The following is a 16,974-nucleotide window of genomic DNA, read 5'->3' on the forward strand; positions in this document are numbered from 1 at the left end:
TGCTTCAATTTTGATGCATTGGGGTAATGCTGTTTTTTTAGGCATTCTGCTCAGTTCTTGTTTATCAGTATATAATGTGAATCATGTCTTTTTTTTTTTTTTTTTTTTTTGTATTAGTAACGATCTCATTTGGTCATTCTGTTGTCTTTGATTGTTTCTCAATTGCCATTTTCAGTTTTTGTTGCTTTACTACTTGATTTCCTTTCCTGACAGGATTCTAAAGCCTGTGGATGTATCAGTGTAGTCATGTAAGATATCACCAGTTTGGCTTTAAACAGGTTAATTGGCTTATTTAAATGATAGCTGTAGTATATGGTCTTTGTACCTACTGATATTTAGATTCTTATAAGTTGTCCTGACAGTGGGGCAGTTCATAAAGCCAGAATCAACTGTACGTCAGTTTGTGTACAGATAGTTAGCCCCAAGCACCATGGAAGTGCGTCAGCCACAGACCTTAACTTCTGACAGTTCTGTAGATTTCTTGATGTTCAGTTGCTGTATACTGTGGGGCAGCCATACATGCAGCATCCCTACTCTCACTTCCCTTTCCAGCATGTATCCTGTCTGCCATACTGTGGAATCTCTTTGTCATTCTTTTTTAATGTACTCATGCACACCTTTTACACAGAAAGACATTGGGTGATAACATGCACCTTATCTAGGAGTTTGATAATAGTGCATCTCAAAAACTTCGAAACATATTATTATCGCTCATGAACCTGAACACTATAAACTTAGTACATTGCATTGCTCTGTTCCTTGCCCTTTACACCAGCTGTCTGGACCTCTTAGAATTTACGGTTGCTATGCAGAATTGTTTTTGACCATAGTCCAGTAGCTGTTACTAGGCATGGTGAGTAACTGTGAGCTAAAGTTGTTGTAGATGACAGTGTGGTGGATGTATGTTTCAGAAAGTAGTGCAGGAGTGATCTTCTGCTCTGCACTCATGATGAGAAACAAGTTTTCAAAGCTTGAGCCTGTGTTGCCATGACTGCAGAGTAGGCTACATTAGGATATTCATTAAAATATGGGATCTGGTGCAGATGACGTTACCATTGGCTTTAGTTATATTATGCCTGTATTTCAGCATATACATTGCGGTTGTCATGGTAATGTACAATACTGTATGCTCTCATACTGTAACACCTTTACAGCTGTTCAGTTTTTACCTTTTAACTGCATCTGCAAGGTCTCTTTTCTGATGTAGGTGCTTAGCCATGGTCTGCTGAGCACATCTGTGTTAGAGATGCGTTTATTTTAATGTTTGGATTCATCTCAGTGGTTAACACAGGGTTAGTTTACTGGTATTGACCAAGTCTAAAGTCCGTACCAAGGCTGCATTGAAGTAAACAAAGAAATTTCATAAATTCCTTGTTAAATTGTTGGGTCAACATGGAAAGCTGCAAGAAAGAGGTGCAGAGGCTGTAGAACTGCCTGCTTACTTTTGAGGGTTTTTTTTTCTGTAATTGAGAATATTACAGCTGTGAGTTTTGGAAGGTAAGGCTTTTAAGATGCACATCGTTTTACATTGGAGAACTGGTTACCTACATTTGATCGACAGCCCATTTGACTGAAACCCATTTGATCGAACTTTCATTTGACTGACAACTAGTACTTCAGTACACCTTAAGGCAAATAACAGGGATTTGCCCCCCAATGTTGTGCGACCCTGGAGTTGGTATATATAGTTAGGGGGGTGGGGTGGGGGGTGCAGTCTCCCCACCTATTTTAGATGAAATTCTGTACTTTTTATGTCATTTTCTTCTTTTAAACGATACTAGATGGGGGGCTTTGCCCCCCACACCCCCAATGTGGGGGGCTGCACCCCTCAACTATATAAACCAACTCCAGGGTCGCACAACATTGGGGAAGGGGCAAATCCCTGTTACTTGCCTTAAAGTGTACTGAAGTACTAGTTGTCAGTCAAATGAAAGTTCGATCAAATGGGTTTCAGTCAAATGAAATTTCGATTAAGTGAAGGTGACCCATCGGAGAACAAACTATATACATACACGTTATCTGAAATATTTGAAGACAGTATGAAAAATGTTGCTTGAAAGGCATCTAACATTATAAGTGGCATACTTTTGTTGTGCTGTAAAAGATGCTTTTTGCTGAGCAGGGAGAGTTTAAGTGAAGGTAGAATGCTCTGGTTTATTAAATTAGGAATAACTTGCCTCTTCATACTGTAATTCTTAACTCCCTGAAAGTGTGGGTGAAGCTTAATAGGTTGTAATTTGATCTGACATTTTTATTACTCATATGAAAAATGATGGAGGAAGGGGGGGGGTCAATTTATACCATTGGCCAAAGAACACACTGTGAAGGAGACTTTTTTGCATTGTGTCCTCATTTACTACCCCCTTGTTCATAGGTTGGTCCTTGTCCTCTGTATGTTTTCAAAGTGTGTTCTAGAAATGTATTGGTATCCAGTGCGAAGTAGTTTCTTGTGAATTTGACCTGCTCAAGTGGAATTAATGTTTTTGTTTGTGAGTTTGCTGGTTAAAATATGTATGAATTTTGATATTTTGATTTTTATCTATAAAACTATCCTTAGAACTGAAACACTTTAACTTAGTGGCCAAAACAAAGCCATTGCATGGAGACGAGCTTAGAGCAATTAGTTTGCACATTAACCAGCACTACTGTCAAATCTTAGCACCACTTAACTTAATCTAGTGCCAAACGAAGGAAATTGCTGTGTAACCCATTCCCCAACCTTCAGTAGCCAACCCAAATAGAGGTCCAGACAACTTGGGTGTGCAATTTCCATCTATCTCTATAGTCAGTGTGATATATATGTGCATCCTGAGACAATGCGGCAATTGTCTCATGCTCATAGACCACCATTTTATCCTTAAAAAAAATCAAATGCAGCATGCAGGAGATGTGGATAATAGTTTCACTGAAGACAAAAATCTTGTGTATAAACAAAGTTGTGAAGAACACACACTACATCCACTACACAGTGTTCAGCACACACACAGACCAACCTATGCTGTGGCACTAAAAAGTGATCTTCCAAAACCTCAAAGAGCTCCTAAGCCTAGAAACGGCAGCGCCACTCCTCAGCAATCTCCAAAGCACTCACCAAAAGCAACACAAAGTACCACACACACATGCTTACGTTTATTGGAGCCTCAAGAGCAGCACCCATAAAACAAGCAAACACATTACCCAGGACTCTTGTCTTGGGGGACTCAATTGTACAACATGCAGATATTCCCTACTCACTAGATTGAACAAGAAGATAACAGTTGCTTATCTGGAGTCAGGATCCGCCAAATTACGCACACATTTATGTGACTGCATCACAGGTACCAGTAAGATTTTGTCATAGTCCATGTAGACATTAACGACTTGAGATGTACTTCTCTGAAATATATGAAGTAAGACATTGTTGAGCTCTCTGAAAGTATCTCAGGCAGGTTATGTGCCTTGCATTGAGCAGCATTTTACCTTCATCAAGGATGATGCCACAGTATGAACAAAAGATGATTGACTTCAATAATTGGCATAATTTCTGGTCTCTTTCCAAGAGAATTAAATAATTGTCAGTATGGGAAGACATGATTTACAGACCACATTACTTTGCTAAGGATAATCTGCACCTGTCTCCCTTATTTTTCCTAATATTGGCTAAAATATTATCAACCCCCTTATAGCCTGTTTTAGGCAATGTCAATTTGACAAACTTGTCAACATAACAAACCCCAAAGAAACCTAAAAGGTTTTACTGTTCAGTGCTAGGAGCCTAATCAAGAAACTTTGCACTCTACCAGCTCTCCTCACCATGGGGAATATAGACATCTGTGCCATTGCCAAGACATGGGTTAAATCCACATAAGTACTGCAGCAGCACAAGGCTTTTGTGCATTCCACACATTTAGACCATCAGCTGCACAGATGGGGACAAAATGTGGAGGAGTGTCACTCTTGTGCTAGCAACAAGCATAACGCCACCTTAGATAAATAAGACTATGCCCATGGAATTTATATACATTCAAATCCTAGCACGCTGTAGGTCACTCTATGTCCCTAGAATCCCATAAGTCATATCTAGACCTACTGGAGAAGCTCACCATTAAACCAAATATCCTATTCATGGGAGACATTAACTAGCTGTCTGTAGACTGGGAAATGTACACTGCCTCAATCTCACGGGCACAATGATTCCTAGTCTTTATTAACACAAATGCCCTTGACCAGATAATCTGCACACCCACCACAGGTTCAAACAGACTGGACCTGGTTCTCACCAATATGGGAGAGCACTGCACTCACTATCATGTCCTCACTTGTGAAGTCGGACCACAAAGCTGTCTCTTTCAAAATAAAAAATCAGCTCAGTAACACCAGCAAACCCTGTAAGTTAGAAACTATTCCAAAACAAACTACATACTATTAAGTGATAGTATGTCAAAATTCATTGCCACTTCCAATTTTGAGTTTACAGCAGCTTGTGCCAAGTTGTTCACAGAGACCCTGTACAACTATGTAGATGGCTATATAGAGGCTGCTGTATCTACTAGAAGTAAGCCAAAAACAAACCACACTGGTGGAATCCTCACCTTAATATGATGTATAGCAAAAGGGGAAAAAAAGCCACAGCTAAAATCAGGAAGAGCAACTCCCATAATGAAAGGATCTCTCTAAACTAAACAGGAAAGTAAAATGACTACTGAAGTCCATCAAGGCCAGTTATGAGTTTAAGATGGCTTCATAGACTAAAGAAATTCACAAAGTCTTATACAGCCATGTCTGAAACCTCGGAAGCAACACACATTGTGCCAGTACTGTCTAAGGCCAAAACCACAGCCTCAGTGGTCTCCAACAATATCCTAGGATGCCTCTTTTAAATAGCTTGAAACATGACCTTTTAGGACCACTTGCGTCACTTTTCAACTATAGCCTCAAAATAACTTTTGTACCACCAGAATTGAAGACTGCTGTGGTTATACTACTTACAAGGGTGGACCATCAACCTTCGCTGGAAACTACAGATCTATTCATTTGACTAGTCTAATATGCAAGGCCATGGAACAAATTATCCTGGAAACTATCAGCAAAGGCATAGGCATCCTTCAGACACTGTACACAACCAGGAGAATACGGTGCATATTGCCTATCTGGACCTTGCTAAGTCATTCCTTATAGTACCCCACAAACTCACCAAACTGATCATAAACCCCTACATGTCTCACTGGATTGTCAGCTGGCTTGGTGATCCCACTTCCACTTAGAGACCGGTCACCAGCAGGGTGTTACATAGCTCCTAGCTGGAACCACTCCTGTTTGCATCTACTTCTTGGAGGTAAAGGCTAATGTTAAAGGCATGTGGCTGACTAAGTTCACAGATGACTGCGGACTGGAAGCTATCCTAGATTTCCTCATGACACAAACATCTTAGAGGACTTAACAGAGACAAATGACTGGGGCCCAAGTCACAAACTTAGCAGTAAGAAATGCAGTATAGTGCCTTTTGGGAAAACTGCTACTGTAGCTAATTACTCCATCGTTAAGACACCCCCAAGAGCTGACCTGATAGTCCATGATCTGGGAATATATGTAAACAGTAATCTGGCCTTTGACCGACATGTAGCCAAGGTAGTAAGAAAATCATCCATTCTGTCTCACCCAACTTATAAGTTAGGGCATAGCATCCAGGTCATAGTACCACTTTATATGGCCCTTATCAGACCATCATCTAGTATAGTTCCCTCTTCTGCATGTACCTGACCTGACATATGAAACATTTGGAAGATCCACAAAGGTTCCTTACCAGGAGAATCCAGGGTATAAACATATTGTCCTATATAGATCATTTTAAAGCCCTGTCTGTGTACTCTGTGTCCTACAGGCTACTGAGAGGCAGTTTATGCCTGGCATACAAGGCATCCTTGGATCTAGCACCGATGGACCTATTACACATCTGCAAAACAAACAGCATCAGAACCACTAGTTCCAAGGATTTAATTGTTGCTTGCAACATAAACAGAATATGCTGGTGAGTATCCCCATGCTCTGGAACAGGCTCCCCATCCATGTGGAGCAGAGTCATTCGCTGACCCTATTTAAGCACAACCTTGACCAGTGGATGGGAAATCAGAAATTCACGGCAGGTCTGGCCTCCATGTCTGTGTTATAGGTAGATGGTACTACCCAAACTAACATACATCCCCCTGTGTAACCTCTAGAAACTTCCTGACTAACATATTACCTCATAATAAACTTTCATGATACATAGGGATACAATTGGGTTACATTGCATGACTAGGCTTATTAAGGCCTTGGTGGACATTAGCCTAATTATCTAATGTAAAACTCAAATTGGATCTGTGACTAATGGAAGGAAACTCCTTTAAAGTAATCTTACAATCTTACGTAGCTAAGTAGTTTTATATGTTCACTTATGTATTTTTTTAATGTAGCTGTCTGATATGTGTGGTAGACTTTTTCCCAGTTTATTTTGTAAGGTCAAGTTTAAGTTTTGATATTTCTGAATTCGAGGCACAGGCAGTGCTGCCTTCTAGTTACATGTTTAATACCAAGATCTAAAACAATGGCCATTGTGGCACTACTGTCTATAGTAATATAGCCTAGTGATGTAGGTGAAAGAGAGGGGGAATACTTGATGATAATTGTTGGGGTATTTTGATATTCAGCAGGAAAGTAATATCATGTACATAAAGTACAACACAAAAATGTTTTAAACGTAGACATGAAAGGCTCTGTGACTTTGTTTCCTCACCCATGGACAGTTTCCTGCACTCATTAGGTAGCTGACTGTATCAAGTCGTGGCTTCTTGGTTTGTGTAATGTTTTCATACTCTGCTTCTTGTACCTGTTTTTGTGAAGGTTAATGCCCCAGTCCTGATTCCACTGGTTTGTTTGCTTTTGTAGGTTTAGTGTTTCAAATGATCTAATGTACGATGCACTGCGAGATCTCCAGGACATTGATGCACAACACATTCCTGTGCATGCATTAAATAAGGTAAGAAAAACAGAAGCATTTGTTCTAGCATCTTTGTCAAAACTGTAGGGTATAGATAGTGATCTAGTGTTTTACTTGCTGCAGTGCCATAGGTTTACAGTGCAGTAATTTAGTGGATGCTGTGTAAACGTAAGGAACGGAAGATGAAAAGATTACTAAGATTCTCTTTCATTCAAGTAAAAGTAAAACTGACATTTTAGCCTTTAGAGGGAATGTTAAAAAAAAAATGCAAAAAGCTACATCAAATATAGGTATAGAAGGACCACAGGCAGTGATAAATCATGCTAGCAATTATTTTCAGAGTAGTTCATTATTTAACCCATATATGTACAGTATTGAACTACATTGTTTGAGAGACTGCTGTCTGCCATGGTGCTGGCTTAGTAGCTGATTCATATCTGCCTGAAATGCAAAGTTCCAACCCTAAGGTAGAGTAATCATTATGTTGACAAACTAAGAAATGTTGTGCAGGGAGACTTGTGTATCTTTCTTTCTTTACTATTCCTGCAGTTGCTTTTCAGCATTACAGTGGTCTTTTTCTTGGACTCTCTAATGTAAGCAAGATCACACTGGCTAAGTATGTGATTTCACAAAAGTAGATCATATACTGCAGTGTCCTTACCATTAGTTTTGTTAACCGGCTCTAAAGTAGGAGTGCAGGTGCCGAAGTACCCACAGAATAAATTATTTCCCCTTCATATGGGAAGCAGTGTATATCTACGTAATGTTATAGAAGGAAGTGAAAACTGTCTGTGGCTTAACTTTCCTGTAATTGATCTTCTACAGGTCAGTGGGACAAAAGATGTAGGAATGCAGAAATTTATCCTGCATATCTCTGTGTTCCAGCAACATTTGACAATGTGAATGTACTTGTAAGATCATTATAATTTATGATCTAATAAAATTGATTAGAAGCCTTCTAAAGGAGGAGGGCAATGTTTAGCCAACAGAGTAAGCCAGCAAGCAGAAGAGTACTCTGCTTCTTATTCTGACAGTAATAAAGTCTACAGAGACACTTTGCCAGTGAAAACTCTTGTATTATTCCAAAGAAAAAGGTTGAGTTTCAAAAAAAAAAAAAAAACTGCAGCTAATTAGCTAATTAATTAGAAGAATCGGGAGTAATTTGGATTGGGCTTGGGGGCTTATTTTGGGAGATGGAGAAGATCAGAAAGAAGACCAGCAACATTGTGAAGTTAATGATTAAATGAGAGACTGAAAAATTGTTCCATTTCGATATAGGATTAGACATGTAAAATACGAGTTTGCAAGAAAAAGCAGCAGAGAAAGGCTAGAATTTTGATTGTCAACCTGGAGGGCAAACTGTAAAGCATATACCCCACTTTTTCATTAGTGTTTGGAAGGACACTGAAGGTACTGAAAAAGTAACTGTAAGTACAACAGTTAACATATTTGTATAAAAATGTTATGATATAAAATTGCATGTTATTTTGTAAATCGTTTTTGTAGGGTGCATTCAGGAGTATTTTAAATGCGAGTAGGAGTATTATAAGTGACTGCTTATTGTATGCTAAATATATTAGAACTAGAAAAAAATTATTTTTTGAAATATGTCCAGGCTTTACATTGTGACAAGGTAAGAGAGACTGAAAAGAAAGAAGGAAGTTCAAGTTAATATAATGTTGTGATCCTGGGCTGCTTGGGGGTAGGAGATGTAAAAAATCTGTTTATCTCATATGTAAAATAAATATAATTCCTCTGTCTGCATAGGGCTAGGTATCTAGACTAATGTCCTTGTTTTAAATTGTAGACGAGGGCTTTTTTTAAGCAAATGGGCTTGAATAATAAAACAAAATGATGAAAGCCATGGGAAATTGTGTTTTTCCCGTATTTCCCAAGCCATTAACTGTTTTCCCATTAGCAAATGCTCTCAGTTGGGAGGTGAAATTTACAAAGATTCTTTCATGAATTTGCAGAGTTATTAGCTGTTTTTTATTCATTACAGATTGCTTTTGCTTGGAAACTATTTGTCTGCAGGTACAGGTAATCATAAGAACTGTGACCTCTCTATGCTGTTTGAAATACATATAGTGGAATTAACTTTTAAAGTTACATTGGCAAGCAGTTTAGTTTAGTGAAAAATAAATGAAGTTTGAAACTGTGGTAAGTGAATACATTTTATAAGTAATTGCCTATGTAGTCGCCATGATGCAGTGCACAGTTAAGTGTATGTATTTAAAGGTAGCCAGTATACTATTTTCATAGGGCTGAAAGTCAATGATTACTGAAAGTATGCAATCATTTTTTTTTTACATCTGGGAGTGCATAAGCATTAGGAAAAGAACAAATAATCTGGCTGAGAGAATCCATGCTGTGGTATAATTTTTAACATGGGTAACCTAAGTTTAGAATAGGTAAAGCCTGTTGGTGCGACTGTATATCTGCAGCAGCTGCTCCTGTCTGGACGGGTGAATTCTATTTTTTGAAAAACTTGTATTTTTTGTGTTTGTAAGTTAAGAGGATGGGGTCTTATCTGATACTTTTAGTTTTGTTGTTTTGAGTGTTTTCTTTTAAGGAAACGGTCTTCAAAAGAATGTGAATTAGGTTGAAATAGATATCAGTCTACCCAGTAATTAGTTTGTGCATGTAAGTTAAAAATTGGATATACTACTCCAAAAGAGACGTCAAATGTAATAGGTGGGAGTAAATAGCTTTCTGTCATAATGGCTACTCTGTCCATATTATAATAGAATCCTTACAGGCACAGAGTATTGAATTATATTACGAAAGGTAGGGTGCGAATAGCAATGCTGCAGGAGATGTACTTGGGTGAGGATTTCAAGGTGGAAATTCTGAAGAATGTCAGGGACAAAGGAAAGTGGAAGTGATGGTGATAATTACTCGAGGGTCTCCAGTAGAGGTCGAGGAATAAAAAAATGCATTAATGGTTGATTGGTGGTGGTAAGGCATTATTAGTGGAGGAGGAGGAGGATTATGATGGCACGTATTAATATTCCAACAAAAAATGCTATTATCAAGCTTGAGACTTTTGAGAGAAATCGACTTTCAGCAGGGAATATTATTTATGGATTAAGACTACAACTTGATTTGCAGTACTGAGAATATATCAGTGAAATCTACAAGGTAAAATACAACAAAAGAAAGTAAATTTCTGAATAAATATATGAATATTTGGTATGGAAGATGTGAAATTCAGTAATATGAACTAGGACAGATTTTGCATATTCCCCAAGGTACAATATTTAGGATAGAGTGGGTAACAGTTATATTTCATGGGAGTGTATGTATTTATGTGAAAGCTTTGACACGCATCCAGTAACAACTTTAGATAATTAATGATAAAAACTAATACAGCCATGTAGGTGGTGAAGTAAAAGAGACACTGGTGCTTTCCTTACTTACCTGTTAAAAGAATTTAAGGAATGGGTTGTAGAAAATAAGAATTATTAGGGAAGATAGAAATTTCTTCAGAAGAGATAGCTGGTGAATGGGATAAAAGAGTTAAAGAAGGTAGAAGTAAAACAGACATGTGAAAGAAGTACTATGAATTATTTGGAGGGGTTGAAAAGCGATAAAGCACTGCAGAATAAGGAGGAATCTCACAAAACTAGAAGAGTTTACAGCAGTGTGCTAAAGGGAAATAAGGAAGTATCTGGATAATATGCACGAATTTGGAAAGGTTGGTGTTCAGGAACTATATTTGAGAACTCCAAAGCACAAAATCTTTTAGCATAACAACTTGGGCAACAGAAAGTAGAATGGGCTGTCACCAAATTAGCTAGCCTTTGACAGAAAAATAACTAGAGATTGTATAGCAGTATTAGAGATATTTCAGAAAGTTTATGAAAATTTGTGTAAAGCAGAAGAATGTGGAAGTCAGGAAAAGACACTAATTGAAATGTTTATGAAAGACTTAATGCCAAGGTTAGAGGAAGATGAGGCTCAACAGCTAAGACAGGAAGAAATGAGATAAAAATGGTGTTATATAATCAGCCAACAGGGAAGTCTCCAGGAACTCTTGTTTGTTGGTCTTGGTGTAGAGAAAGAATTCAGTAGAGTCAGCAGGGATTTCATTAGTAGGGCCATTTGCATTCCTTGATGGGGTAATAGTGTTTATTAGGAGAATATCTGACGGATCACATGCAAGAATTAAGGTGGGAAGGTTTATCTCAGACAGGCTGTGTTTTAACAAGGCAGGGGTGACCTCTTCCCCTGTTTGCTTTATATTTAGAGGCATTTGAAAAAAAAATAAGGTACTCTCAAATTCAGATATAAATGGTATGGTTCTGAAGAAAAGTTAGCTTTACTTGCAGATGGTAGTATTTTGTACTTGAAAAATCCAGAAAATTATATATTGATGTTGTGGAACATTTTAAGAGACTTTCATGTTTTCTGGGGATATAAAATTAATGAAGATAAAACAAAGGCTGTAACAGTAAACTCTGTACTCACATGTGAGTTGGTTCAATAGTAGTACCCATGTAAATGAACAAATAGCAGAAAATAGTGACTTAAGACAATAATAATTCATTGTGTTTGTCAATGTGTAATTTAAGACCTGGTGGTTGATCTGCTTTTAATTTTATCTGCCACAAGGTCTCTATAATTTTTAAATCACCAGCCCTTAAAATCATGTACAAGCTTCCAAAAAATTGTAAAAAAAAATAGAAGTTTATTGCAGACAATAGAATGTTTAAATAATGCACTTTTGAGATCTTTTAATCTTAATGTTGTATAAATTTTGGACAGACTGTGCATAGAGCAATATATACAACACCAGGAATTACAAGTAAAAAATATCCCAACCTCCTCCAATCTTCTATCTGTAGTGATAGAAATAAAGAAGGAACCTGTAATATATACCTATATTTCCTTGCATTATGACAGCTTTTTACAGTGTTTGTTTTAATGGATGACACTTTGTTATGTTCAAGCATTTTCTAGTACCCATGTGTTTGGGGACATGACAACATTAAGTATTTAGGTGTATCGATTAAAAGTTATTGTTATTGCAGATAGGGGTATTTGGGAAATGGGCAATGTAGTACTGTAAACACTGACAGATTGAAAGCCCTTGATTATGGTTAAGTAAGATGCAAGCAGTGAAAATGCTTTTAGTCCCTTTAATTTTATATACAAATGAAACATGATTTTATCAACCACAATAAAGTTAAGGATGATAACGAGTTGAAGAAATTTGTTTGGAAGTTGAAGAGGTCAAGAGTTAAATGTGATATGTTTCCCCATAGAATCAGGTGGTTTAGGATTAATTGATTTGGAGAGATACTTTAGAGCTAAGCAGTTAAGGCTGATATGCATAACACAAGCAGAAGGTTATAAAGCAAAGTGAATAGATTTGATGATTAAACAGGGAAGAACTCTGAGAAATAAGGAGAGAGAGTAGGATTTTGGATGCAGGTCCTTAAGGAGAATAACAACCTTACAAAATATGTTTGTAACATTGCTGAAAGTGTTGTACTAACTAAGACAGCATGGGAATGATGAAAGAAGATTTTGCCAGTAGGGATGATTGCTAGTAGGGGGTATTGCAAATGGGTAATGGGGTGCTAGAATTTACAGAAGAAAATTGGGAAAGGAACCAAGGTATTGGAAGCAAATGAGCAACACAGAATTTAACTTTCGCCAAAAATAAATAAATAAACAAGGTAGTCTGTTCTCTGGTACACCACCACGCCTGCTGGTACAGCATCGATTTGTATGGGTCTGCTGAAATTGTGCTCAACTGATGTGCCATGTAATTCTCCAGGGATGTTTCCAGGCAGAAAATCTTGCTGCAAGTTAGAGAATGCCTTCCCTAACAAGGATTGATATCAGAGTGTAGGGAAAGAAAGGGATAAGGGAGTGTTAAGTGAAAGACCAGCTCTAGTACAGTTTTTAGTTGAGTCTAGAACAGAAGCTGCTGTTAGTGATCCACCATAGGAGACCCAAAATTTTGCATAACTGTAGAAATCAGTAAGTGGATATTAGAAAAATTTGAGGAGAGATTGGAAATGCAGGAGCAGTGGAAGGACATTTCCACGCACACACACACGTATATATATATATATATATATATATATATATATATATATATATATGTGTGTGTGTGTGTGTGTGTGTTATATGTGTGTGTTTATGTACGTGTGTGTGTGTGTATGTGTGTGTATATATATATATATATATATATATATATATATATATATATAAAATGTGTGTGTATGTATATATGTGTGTATATATATATATATATATATATATATATATATATATATAAAATTAATGTGTGTGTATATGAAGAGCAATGTATATACAAGTATGTAACAGTTCAGAAGGTTTAGAGTTTTTGTTTGGAAGTATTGGCATAGGTATTTTTTAAAACCACAAGCAGACTTCAGAGAACTTTTCTCAAGTAGATAAATGCATACCTCTCAACTGTTCAGATTTTTCCCTCGCATTTTGGTCTGTTCTTCATAAAATGAGTGGTAAACCATTGTGGATTGAAGTCCGTAATGACAGACGCTTGAGGTTCATACTTTATTTCCTTCAGAAAATGTACACAAACACAAAACTTGTTTTATCAACTTTCTAAATTTATAAGAGCAATATTTAAAATTTGTCTCTGATTTTGGACCTTTGTCCCCCCCCCCCCCCCCCAATTTATTGCTTTGTCCAGATTTATTGCACTTGGAGGTTGAACGGTATGATGGGAAAGAGGGAGTAATTGGGAATGTGTTTTTGGCAGATTTAAAATGTCCCTACTGAGTACTTTGTTAGAAGTGTTCAGGAAGCAAATAGTTGAAACTAAGGAAATGATTGATGTGAAGTTGTCCTATTTCGCCTTTATTCTTAACAGATGTGTTCAGAGCCAATGTTTGGCTCCAATTCGGCCATTTTTTTACAAGCTTGAGGTCTTCAAGTAGCCCGAGTCTAATCCCCTATCCCATGATGCCCTAGTGTGTTCCTCAGATCTCGTTTGCCATGGAAACGGATTGAGCTTTGTTTGACTAGCTCAGGCTAAGTGACTATTCTTTTCTTACTTTTTTCTTGTTTAAAGCTGATTTTTCAATCACTATGTCTTGTCTGCAGCAGAATTAAGTGTTAGAGGATTAAATAGATACTGTAAGCGTTAATACTGTTACCCATTTATCATTGTAATTCCTTTTGCTCAACTTCTTTTGTCCCCTTGGGAGGTTGACCATGCCATCCTCTGCTGTGACAGTCTCACAGTCATGCCAGTTAAGCTATTTGGTATATGGAGAACAGAAGTGGTGCAGATAACTGGGAAAAGAGCTGTAGTTCACTGTTGCTATATTTTTAAGCCAGTCAAGGGTTGGGTATTCAGGTGGGAGTGGCATAACATGATGGCACTCAGGAAGGATTTTTTTTACACCTTAAGCAACCTTCAGTAGAAGCAGGCATGCAGTGATGTCAGCTTGTATTAAGTGCACATCCATGTACACGCAAGGATTCGCATTTAATATGCTATACTGCCTTACCTCTCAACCTCTTAGAAGTAATGGAGAGACAAAGGCCCAAAAATAGGGACAGATTTGAAATATTGCTCTTTTAAACTCAGAAAGTTACTGGAATAAAAGTTCTCGTCTTTTCCAAAGATATGAAGTCTGAAACTCAAATGTCTATCATTATGTCACGGATTCAGTTCGTATGGATTTGCCAGAAGACTACACGTTTTGTGGGGATCACACTAAAAATATGAGGCAAAAATATGGACATTTGAGAGGTATGGATACTGCATTGCAAGGACAAGTTTTTTTAATCTTTGTTTACTTGCTTTGGTCCAGTGCTTACTTGAGAATGAAATGAGTAGTAAAAAAAAAAAAAAAAAAAAAATGCAGTTATGTCTTGTCACCTTGCTCCCTTTTTTGTGCGCACTGCAGATGTACATGTCCTTATGTTTTGCCAGAGTTTATGCATACAGTCATAGTCCGGACATATTGCGGGTTATTTGCAGCAGTTTATTCTCCAAGCTAACTCTTCAGTAGATCAGGCCTTCCTTGAACTCCCACCAAACTTTATACTATAGGGAGTTAAGCATTTGTTTTCTGTATGTTCCCTCAGCCATTTTCCTTTTGTATGCACTCAAGTGAGTTGTTTCATTATCCTTCGCACCCCCGCCACCTACACACGCACACACAGACACACACTGCTCATAATATTTCTCAGCCTTATACTTTTTGTATCACTCTTAACTCCATTCAGATGTCTTCATTTCTGTCATGTTGAGTGACTTCCAGTGTGTATGTACCATTCATTAAGCTGATAAAAAAAAAATCAAGTCCGTTTTGAATTGAATGCATGTCATTTTATAAATGGATTTCAGCCCTCTGGCTCCCATTGCTGTAAAACATAATCATGTGCCAGAAATTTTAATATAAAATATTTTTATAACTGTGTTTCTGCATTTTGTCTTTTGTAGCATTCAATTGTTCATTGCTGGTAGTGGGATTAATTATGTTAGCAAGCCTATGTAGAATGCCCAGCAGCGTCAAATGCATATGGTTAAATAGCCTACGGTTGTGTAAACTGAGATGAGAAGATGAATTATTTATTAAAAATAATTTTATATCATTGTGGGGCATGTGGTAGACATAATATAGGAACCAGATTTAGATGTTTTTTAAGTCTGGTTTTCATGGTCTGGTTGACAAGTTTGGTTTTATGTGTTTTGTTTTTGTTTGCTGCTTTGGGCAGCCACGGTGGTGCAGTGGTTAGCGTTGCTGCCTCACAGCAAGAGGTTCTCCGGTTCGATCCTCGGCTGGGGTGCCTTCTGTGCAGTCTCTGCATGTCCTCCTTATCGCGTGGGTTTTCTCAAGGTGCTCTGTTTTCCTCCCACATCCCAAAGACATGCTGTAGGTGGATTGGACACTTTAAATTGACCCTAGGTGTGAGTGTGTGTGCCTTCTGTGGAAGGTTGGGCGCCGGGCTGGCAACATGACACTGTAAAAAACTCCACTGCCAATCATGAGCAGCCATGTGATCTGCTGTGGTGACCCCTAACCGGGAAAAGCCGAAAGAAGAAGATTGAGAATAGCTTGGTAGTAGTTCTATCGTGTACTTTTTCTGTTTTTTTTTCCAGTTAAAATTTAAGAAATTAAAGTTTAAAAAATAGAATCCCTCTGTCTTTTTAGGCCTTTTGTTTGGCCTACCCTTACCTTTCTCGTCTCCTAGTTGAGTTTTTTTGATAGTGTTTTTTGGCTTTAAGCATTATTAAAGTGTGACAGTTAAATTACATTTGTTTGTAAGTGTTTAATAGTTGTAGTGGATTGTTATACTGAATAGCCCGTTTAATTTAGAGGGCTCCTTTTCTTGCTGTTTAGTGCTTCAGATATTTAAAGTAATATACACTGTTTAGTTCTGTTATAGAAGTCCGTTTAAGTTAGAGGACTTCTTTTCTTCAGCTTTGTTAGTGTTAGTTTGAGGGTTCTGTGTGTGTGCATTTTTACCTTCTTTACTTAGTAAATTTTAGTAGTAATATAGTTACCTTTATAACCTCGGTTAAGTTAGAGAGGTTTATAACTGGCTTTTCCTTTTGATATACTTGCTGTTACAATGTCAAAACAGGCACAAGAGTCGAAACCTTCCGGTTTCAAAAAATGCCCAAAGTGTGGACAAAGATGTCCTTGACTGACTGACACTGTGTGTCTGTTGTTTAGGTGCAAGTCATTTACATGACCCTTGTGCTATTTGTCATTTCTTTAGTGCTAGAGTCCTCCTTGAGAGGAAAAATAAATTGATTTTAAAGGGACTGGTAAAGTCTAGCTATGCTGAAGCCATAGAGAAAGGTCAAAGGTCCCAGCCAGAGGCCAAGTCCCCTTCATCTGACAAAACTTAAGTCCTCTAAAAGATCTTCTACTTCGGAGGAGTCAGAGCTGGCTAAAAAGATACCTAGAATGTCTCTGGTATCTAAAGAGATCGGATCAGAAAGACAGTCAACCTCGGCTCCAATGGTTTCAGAGCCATTCATTTTAACAGTACGATGC

General features: G+C 37.7%; 1 protein-coding gene across 1 annotated transcript in view; it reads left to right on the forward strand.

The window, feature by feature from the left end:
- SBNO2 (strawberry notch homolog 2) overlaps window positions 1-16,974 on the forward strand; it is a 2,660,605-nt gene that overhangs the window by 933,194 nt on the left and 1,710,437 nt on the right. Inside the window, exon 10 of the mRNA XM_044053813.1 lies at window positions 6,904-6,994. Coding sequence (XP_043909748.1) covers window positions 6,904-6,994 — 91 coding nt within the window. The remainder of the gene's footprint in view (window positions 1-6,903; window positions 6,995-16,974) is intronic.

This window comes from Protopterus annectens, chromosome 13.part0 (genome assembly GCF_019279795.1).
Source record: "Protopterus annectens isolate FY-2018-M chromosome 13.part0, PAN1.0, whole genome shotgun sequence".
NCBI lineage: Eukaryota > Metazoa > Chordata > Ceratodontiformes > Protopteridae > Protopterus > Protopterus annectens.